This window comes from Quercus robur, chromosome 8 (assembly GCF_932294415.1).
Source record: "Quercus robur chromosome 8, dhQueRobu3.1, whole genome shotgun sequence".
Lineage (NCBI taxonomy): Eukaryota > Viridiplantae > Streptophyta > Magnoliopsida > Fagales > Fagaceae > Quercus > Quercus robur.
The window spans coordinates 63689071-63698027 of NC_065541.1; the positions used below are offsets into that span (position 1 = coordinate 63689071).

The 8957-nt window shown below is 32.1% G+C and overlaps 1 protein-coding gene across 3 annotated transcripts; it reads left to right on the forward strand.

The window, feature by feature from the left end:
• Positions 1 to 656: 656 nt before the first annotated feature.
• LOC126697611 (guanylyl cyclase 1) lies at positions 657 to 7251 on the forward strand. 3 transcript variants are annotated; one of them, XM_050394684.1, is made up of 12 exons: positions 669 to 801; positions 1344 to 1407; positions 1586 to 1842; positions 2024 to 2148; positions 2772 to 2883; positions 3773 to 3847; positions 4329 to 4417; positions 4751 to 4812; positions 5120 to 5192; positions 5476 to 5559; positions 6436 to 6511; positions 6968 to 7251. In XM_050394684.1, exons 3-12 carry the CDS (start codon positions 1681 to 1683, stop codon positions 7049 to 7051), a joined length of 942 nt encoding a protein of 313 aa, XP_050250641.1. In that variant the 5' UTR covers positions 669 to 801; positions 1344 to 1407; positions 1586 to 1680; the 3' UTR covers positions 7052 to 7251. The 3 variants fall into 3 exon arrangements, with proteins under 3 accessions (XP_050250642.1, XP_050250641.1, XP_050250643.1); XM_050394685.1 differs by lacking the exon at positions 1344 to 1407 and having other exon boundaries at positions 657 to 801; XM_050394686.1 differs by lacking the exon at positions 5476 to 5559 and having other exon boundaries at positions 671 to 801.
• The last annotated feature ends 1706 nt before the right edge of the window (positions 7252 to 8957 follow it).

Below are 8957 nucleotides of genomic sequence, written 5' to 3' on the forward strand. Positions count from 1 at the left end.
GTTTATCCAAAAAAAAAAAAAAAATTCAAATCTATATATCTATATATAATAATAATAATAATAATAGGTAGAGTTAAGAGAAATTCAAATTAAAGTTCCAATTTTATGCCATGTGTTCTAAATTATTTATTTTCAAAGAGTTTTATTTCCTAATTTTATAATAAAAAATGGGACCACATCATAAATATTCATTCAAGTGAATTATTAAGTACAAAAACTAAAGAGTTTAGAATAAATGAATTGTAAAAAAAATGCTTCACAATAATTAAAAAAAACATGAATAATTTACATTTTATACCTAATAATATTCTTACAAAATTTTTTATAAAGTGTTAACAAAATAGAAAAATAACTATCCATTGTATTTCAATTATATATATAAATTATATTATGAATCTTATTGTATATCTTTAAATATATTTATGTATATGCATGAAGTTACAAGCTAATAAAAATAAAGAAGAGGATAGACAAATACCTAACCTAACTCTCTTAAATAATTGAATCCAAGCCAAGAAGGATATCCAATAGGTTGCACACACCCAAAAAAAAAAAAAAAAAAAGATTATCCAATAGGCTGTCCGCACAAAAGTCTCGTATTAGTTTATCCGAAAGATTCTCCAAAAAATATAAATATATATATATATAATTAAAAAAAAAAAGTTTAACCAAAAAAAAGTTCTCGCATAAGACCAGAGGGAAACGAGCTCATTATTTCTCAAACACAAAGTATAAAGAAAAAACTCAAACAGAGCAAAAAAGTCATTTTCTTCATCTCAGTCAGACAAGAATAAGATTAAGGTACATCGGTATATTCAGTTTTTTTTTTTCTTCTGCTTCATGTATATAAAAATTATTACATCTTAGTCTTTCTCGCACAGATATTCTGATATACGTTTAAAACTCCGTAGCTTTGTTAGATTTCTGATCAGTAGCTTGCGTTTCATGTTTTTCGAGATATTTTGTAATTGATGATTTCAAGTTATCGCTGCTTTGTTTTATTCGTGTTCTAAATTCTGAACGAGAAATTGTATCTGTGTCGAACTGAAACTCGTTGCAATTTTCAATTGCGTTGATTTAATTTCGAGCTTGGTTAATTCGACTGATAGATCACATGTTCACCTAATGCTTTTCGCGCACTTTGAAATTTCATATCAATCGGATGTTATTTCGTTATAATTGGAGATGACTCTTGTTAGAATATCTAGGTTGTAAGTTGTAAAACCCTAAACATTCAACAGTAATGATGACGGCTTCCACGCCGAGTCTCAGCGTCAAAATGTGATGCAAAGTTAGATGATAATTAGAAAACTAATTTGGATTCTGATTGTGCTTTTGACTAGGACAAGACAAGTGATAGTTTATCGTGGCATCAAAGTCATGAGTTCAAACTTTCGAGCATGACTGGTATGCGGAAAATGTATAACTTGGGATATTTAGCCAATAACTAGATATTGACTGGCGTAACATTAATTTGAATCCAATGCATATTATAAAATTGTAGCAAAAAAAAAAAAAAGTTTCGTTCATAGTTTTCCTTTCATATGATGGAAAATGATTATGTTTGTATTCGAAACTGCTACAGGTAGGGGAGATAGTACGCAATTTGGGATTATTACAAGACAACGGTAACTGAGTAGTTCCTGCTTAGGCGAGATTCTGTAGTTAATTAGGACATTCATGTGGCCGTTATATTTTCTATTCAACAAGATTCTTAATACCGATGAAGAACAAGAATCAGATGGAGATTGTTTAAGTTTCGTGAATTCTTACCCATTTGAACAGCGACCAAGCAGTGCAAGATGCCACGAGGCAGTCTTGCCCCGTTCATACTTTGTTGAAGTGAGTACATTGTGATTCTGCACTCACCTGATGAAATAATAAGTTATGTTGTGATTTACGTTTTTCTGATCTATTGATCTTTAACCTATTCTGATGTATGAATTCAGAAGTCTAGTGTTCATCAAAATTGCTATTTGGTTTCATTTTAAAAAAAATTATTAAGGTTTCTTGGTGCTCATAGGTCCCCCACATAAATCAGCTAGATTATTGGGATTGTGGCCTTGCTTGTGTTCTGATGGTTCTGGAAACTCTTGGCATTACCACCTGCGATTTTCAGGCATTGATGGAACTATGCCCCACAAATAGGTGAGTTCTTCCTAGCAAATATAGATCTTCAATTCCTTGTGCTATATATTTTGCTTAATTAAAGGTAGAGTTTGGAGTTTTGTTGAAAATAAAACTATGCAAGAGTTTAACACAAACTGCTTAAAATCCTAGATGCATGATTGTATCACAACAATAGTTTATTGATCTCTGATAACTTGTTCTTCGAGAACCTGATTGTCTTTTGATCTGTATATGGTTTTGGTAATTAACATTCCTCAAAAGTTCGAAGGTTTTCAATGTCAAATGCCTTAAGCTTATTAGTGCAATTAAAGTCTTGGATAACCTGCCTTGTAATCTTGACTCATTGAATCTACAAGATTTTTTTTTCTTTTTTTTTTTTTAATTTGATAAGTTAATTGAAAAGAAAAAAAAAGGGATCTCCTTAATTGTATGACGTGGTGCTTTTATTTATTCAGTTTAATAAGCTTAAATGTTAATGTTGATATTAGTACTGTAATTGGTAGTAACTTAATATATGAAGTGGATTATCATATGGATTTGTGATACTCTATCTGCTAAGTTCATGCATGATATATCAATCTCATACTCAATTAAGCTGATGTAGAAGATTTCTAATATGTCCTGTTGTTGACACTTTGCAGCATTTGGACCATTGATCTCGCATATCTATTGCACAAGTTTAATGTTAGTTTTTCGTTCTTCACAATAACAGTTGGAGCAAACCCAAGTTATTCGTTTGAAACATTTTACAAGGTGATTTCCTGTCACATGCATGGATATTTTTCAAGGTTTAGTATAGTTAATCTGGTTTCTTATCCAGAAAAAGGTTAAAAAGAAAGAAAAAAATCCATCTTATTTCTTGCTGGAGACTAAAGATTTATTATTTTTGACATGCACGTGGTAGTTTAAGGTATGAGGTTTACAAATTATCTTTTGAATTGAAAGGATGTAATGCCTTTTGTGGTGCTTTCAGTATCTAGTCAATGCTTAGCTAGATCTAACAGCAGTTTTTTGTGTTGCCACTTGCCACCAATACAAGCAAAAGCCAAGTCATTCTTGTCTGAGCTGTTCCTTTAAGAGATTTTAGTGTCAAATGTTTTCTCTAGAGTGGTTGTGAGTGATGCTAGGAGATACAGGTCACATGGTTTGGTTTGCATGTCAGTTTAGTGCAAACTTGGAGGTTGATGGTGAGAACTGAGAACACTACTGCAGATAGTTATAGATTTGGCATGTGCATGTCAACACACACCATGTAGTTAAATTAAATTATTTTTTATTTTTGTTATTGACTTATTATTCTTGCAACTAGGAAAACATCTTCCATTGCCTCTGTGTGTGTTATGGTACTTAGTTGCTAACAAATGAACTTTTGGATAATTTGTGTTGAAAAGAATAAATCTATTTAGTTAATAGAGATATAGTCATGTTGATTGTAAAAATTACATTATATTGAATTTTAACCCTTTTTTTATGGAGAATTCTTATGATTATTCAACATACATAACTATTTTTTAGTAGGATCTGATGATCCTTGATATGATCCGTAAATTCCTTCCACCAGTCCTACATAGGATACCAATTTTAACAACCTTGCTTGCTGTCACTCTAATACTCATAAAGATACAGTTTGGATATTGTGCAGGAGCAATTACCTAACGATCTGTTGCGAGTAGATACGCTATTTAAAAAAGCACGGGAAGCTGGAATTAATATAGAGGTATAATCCATTCATCTGAGTGTGCATTATTTTGATCATAAAACAATCATAGCATTTCTACGTGGTTAAATTATTTTCCTTTTGCGAATAGGACAGCTGCGTTGCTTAATTATATACTCAAATAACACTTGAGTCTTTGTATAGAAGTAAACAGATTGATTTTCTTCCTATTTGTAATTTTATTTAGGCTTCTTTGAGAATCACTTGAAGAATTTAAAATTAAATATATTTTTGCTCCCATTAGGGCTATTAAAAAATTTTAAATCCAAGGGCCTATTAGTGTGAGACCTATGAAAATACCTATAACATTGGTTAGGCTTATCTTTTCTTCCCAAATTAATGTGTTAAGCATCCATAGTTGACTCCAAAGTTAAAGGGACTAAGGCTTGGTTGTTGCTGTAATTGTTGTTGTAGACATTTTCCATTTAGGTGAAGTTGGACTATTATTTGGAATTTAGTCAATGAACCTTATTTTTTACAGTGCAGGTCAATCGGTGGTAAGGACATTTCATACTTGATTTTGTCAGGGAAGTATATTGCAATTGCATTAGTGGACCAACGCAAGTTGAGGTATGGGATTCATGTAATTTCCTTTTTCTATTTTTCTTTTTTCTTTTTCATGCATAAATGCCATTCTCCTTTAAATGACACAATTAAAATTATTTTTTGGCATCTGTGTCTTATTTTTTTAAGCAGTTACGACCAAGTTCCTTATTGCTTCTTGCAGCCAAAGTTTTCTTTTTGTTTATTTCATTTACTGTTCTACTGAATATGCTTTTGCAAATTGAATATTTGAACTAAAGGGTATGCTTCTTCTTTCACAAGAATGAAAGCATAGCTTTCTTAGATGTTGTGTGAGATGAGTTAACGTTAAATGCTTCTGCCAATTTTTTTGCTTTGCAGTCAGCCTTGGTCTGAGAATTTAAGTGTTTCAGGCTTCTTTGGCAGCAACTCCTGCTACACTGGTGAGTTGTGCTATTCTTTTTCTAATGCAGTTATTGTTTGTATTAGATGATTATGACCTCTTAGTATATATCTATGTTATCATTCTCGATCATTGCAATTTCTCATTAAGTTATACAATCATGATTAAGAACAGATACTCCCTTGCTGAGATGTGAAATCTGTTTTATGTTATTTCTAACATTTCCTGGTTAATCAATTCTGCTTCTCAGTTTGTCTTGACAAGTGTATGTCATTAAGTTTGTTTGTTTGACTCATTTGTGTATGCCCCTTATAACTTCTTTACTGACAACTTAAGGTCTTTTACAGGTCACTATGTTGTGATTTGCGGCTATGACACTGATGCAGACGAGTTTGAGATTAGAGATCCTGCAAGTTCCAGGTATTATATATTTTCATTATCATTTCTGAAAACCTCCCCTACTGTGCTGATCACCATGGAAAAAGTTTTTTTTTTTTTTTTCTTTTGTTTGTTAGAAGAATATGAAGTTGTCATTCTTATCATCTTAATGGGTGCCTTTGGTTCAACAACATCAAACATTGATGTTATTGAGTATCTCACTTTAGTGAGATGATATTGTGAAATCAGAGTTGGAGAGCTATTTAACGATGAAATCTTATATATTCTTGTACCATTCTGCCAATATGTATGCACTGGGCTGCAGATTACCCCAATCAGGATGTCAACCTAAGGAAATTCATGACCAGACCAATAAGTTAACTTTCAGAGTTACAGTGATACAAGCGAGGTTCTTCTTTCAATTTATCTGTCTTGATCAGAATTTTTGCTATATTATAGTGTCCATAAGTTTGTCTATCTGTGACCATTCTGATCCATGTGCTCTACTCTAGCACAGAAAAAGCTTAATGTAGTGGAAAAAAGATGGATCCATGGTCTCCATAAATTGTTGCTGTTTTATGAAGTTTACAAGTGGTTATTGTATAATGGTTGAATTGCACTTTCCTTGGTTGTGTAACACCTGTTCACAGGAGTCATAATTATTTAGGTTGTACAAAATGGGCCAAGGATTTTAATCTCAAAAAGGTTATTGATTTTCTTGCTTCTCAGTTCCTGTTATGTACTTCTAAAGTTGAGCACAAGTTATTGCCATTGAGCTCTATCTCAAATGGCACCTCCTCTCCTTGTCAAAGCAAGATGGAGGGTGGGTTGGTGGTTCATGACCCTCTAGGTGCATGTATAACTTACCATTATATAAAAAAGCTGAGCACAAATTATGACCAATTTACTTTGATTAGCTTTATAATCATAGATGGCCAAATCAATTAACAACTGCAGTGCAGTAGCATGAATATGCATGCGCAATTTAGCCAAACATGCAGCAAATTGGCTACTACTGGGAGTTTAAACATCCACATAGCTTTGGTTACTATTTATATGCATTCTTTAAAAGATTCATATGACATCTTACTTCAGGATAGTGCATTGGACATCTTTGATAGCCTTTGTGCTGAAACATTTTCAATAATGCTGAAAAAGTCGAGTCAGATTGGCATAATCTTATCCAGATTCACATAAATTTCCTGGTTTGATGATTATTGGTACAAAATCAAGTTTCAAATTATGTTTACTGTATAATATAAACATACATTTGAATACTGTGCAGGAAAAATGCTCGGATTTCATCAAAGTGCCTAGAAGAAGCACGAAAATGCTTTGGTACTGATGAAGATCTTCTTTTGGTAATCAATCTTATCTTCAGTGAACTTTTTCCATGCTTAGGGAGTTAGGGTGTCGTAGGAAAGACATTAATTTTTAATGTAGGGTTTAACTTATTGTGATGATTTTCATACTGAATTATCTAATATTATGAAGGAAAAAAAATGGAGAGAAGAAAAAGAATATAAAAAGAGAAATTTTTTCAAAGTGTTATTAAGATTTTGAATTTAGCTTATGCAGTAGGTTAAAACTGATTTCCCTTTGATATAGGTGTTCTTTTTTATTTTGGTGCTAGGGGTGTATTTATCTGTTATAAATAGATTTCAGTTCTGGCCTAATGCTTAATTAATTTGGAGCTAGTATAACTTATAAATAAGAAGAAAGAACATAACAGAGAGAAATCTATGCATGAAATAAAATTTAAACCAACTGTGACTGCTGTACTATTTATCACATTTTTGGTTTGGTTTTCTATGCAGATATCTCTGGAGAAGAGTGTGAAACAAAACAGCACTTCACCCCAAGGTCTCCAACTTCCTTCAAATGTCAATTTGGATTTATGACATTTTTCTTGGACCTCGGCACTAAATTTGAGTCAAGTTTTTGCACATACAAGTTGTTTGTGTATAGCATATATACTTATAATTTATAATAGCTTTTACCTTTCAGTTCTGATCGTTATCCCCAGCCCTCGGGATTACATGTATTGTTGCTTTATGAATATTTATTCAAATAAAATATAATCTGTATAGTTCCCAGGCAATATTTACGAATTCAAAATTTAAATTGTGCATCTTTCCTCAAATAATGCTGGCAATTGGACCTTGTCCTGTAGATTCTGAAAGCTCAATTTCCCTACTACACATGAAGTGATCCATCTAATCTTCCTAAAATTGGCTATCTATTTATCCAAATTCTGAAACTTTAGTATGTAAAATCAAATGACTTCCAAACTCTAGGAATGGTGTTTGTAATTTTAGCCTTCTTTTTATAACACTGACATAGTGACATATTTGTGAATAAGCATCATCATCATTCTCTCTCTCTCTCTCTCTCTCTCTCTCTCTCTCTCTATATATATATATATATATATGATTGTCCATGAGTAATTAGGGTTAGTATTTACCCTAATTTATATAAAAATTTGCATTGTGCACCTTAAACTACAAAATTATATAATCAACATTCTAATTTGAGATTAGCTTTTAATGTGCCCCTACTATCCAAATCAATGTTTAAATTTACAAATTAATTTATACATATTCATCCTAAACTATAAAATGTTTACAATATGTATCAGTAACTATAAAATTTATGCAATCAACTTCTCGCATTTAGATTAAACAACTTATTGATCTATAATATAGAGTAAAGACCCTAATTTAGAAGATAGCAGCATGTAGACATGGTCATGGTAAATTTACCTTAAATTAAGATATTGTGGAGGATTTGATTTATAACGCGTTGTGCAACTATATACCATAATTTAGCATATAATATGGATAACTGTAATGAACCCTTGTTCCTTTTTCCCGTCTATATATATTCCATTATTTTTACCTAAGTTTTGAACATGCCTCGTGCTCAAATATTGAAATGGTACTAGTTTGTAAGATATTTGCCAAAAAAAATTAGGTGTGAAGGGATAGAAGGCCGCACATAAATACACGAGTGTTTGTCATTTAGCCATTATTTTCATGACAAGCTTTTATCATAGTTCATGAGCTCCCCGATGAAGCATTAAAGGCTTCGCATGTCAACCTTGAAGTTCGTGTTTATGAGTCATGACTAAATGCGTGCATGTTCTATTGTTCTTTTGCATTTGCGAGAGTGGCCAAAATGACTATGCTTTATGTTTATTTTAGTGCGCGTTTGTATTCAGCTTCTGCGTTTGGAGCTGCGTTTTGTTCTCTTTCTTTTTTTTTTTCTTTTTTTTTTTTTTTCACGCGTTTTGGAGTGTTACATTGAACAGTAACCGCAAATGTTGACTTTCTGTAGTGAACAGTGTAAATATGCACTGTTTACGGACCCACAAATTATATTTTTCATCAATTTTTTCATTAAAAATAGGTCTCACAGCACTATTTACACATTTAAAAATTATTTTGTTATATTATTTTGCTACTGTATTGTCATGTATGTGTGTCTCGGAGTCTGTGTGCAAGAGAGGACTAACAAAAAAACCCACAAGCTAAATGGGTGCGGCCCTCTGGTTATATGGGACTCTTTCTCTCTACATTTTTTGAGACACGGACACCTACTTTCATATTATATTACCTGTCACTGAATAGTACTTGGTTTATTCATCCCAAAAAAAAGTTGTACTTTGCCTAAATTGCTGGTTTCGAGTCTTTCGACAAACAATTCTGAGTGCGAAAGCATTAAGTAGTCAAATGTGGAAACTGTATTTGTTTAATGCATAGTGAATCGGTGATGCATATTAGTACAAAGTAATTGGACACACAAGTC

What these genes read in the sequence shown, in the direction of transcription:
- LOC126697611 (XM_050394685.1), top strand. Translation starts at nt 1,681, where the DNA reads ATGTGGCCGTTATATTTTCTATTCAACAAGATTCTTAATACCGATGAA. An exon ending in AAGCTGGAATTAATATAGAG is followed by an intron (nt 3,848 to 4,328) that starts GTATAATCCATT and finishes TATTTTTTACAG; the next exon opens with TGCAGGTCAATCGGTGGTAA. An exon ending in CAGCAACTCCTGCTACACTG is followed by an intron (nt 4,813 to 5,119) that starts GTGAGTTGTGCT and finishes GGTCTTTTACAG; the next exon opens with GTCACTATGTTGTGATTTGC.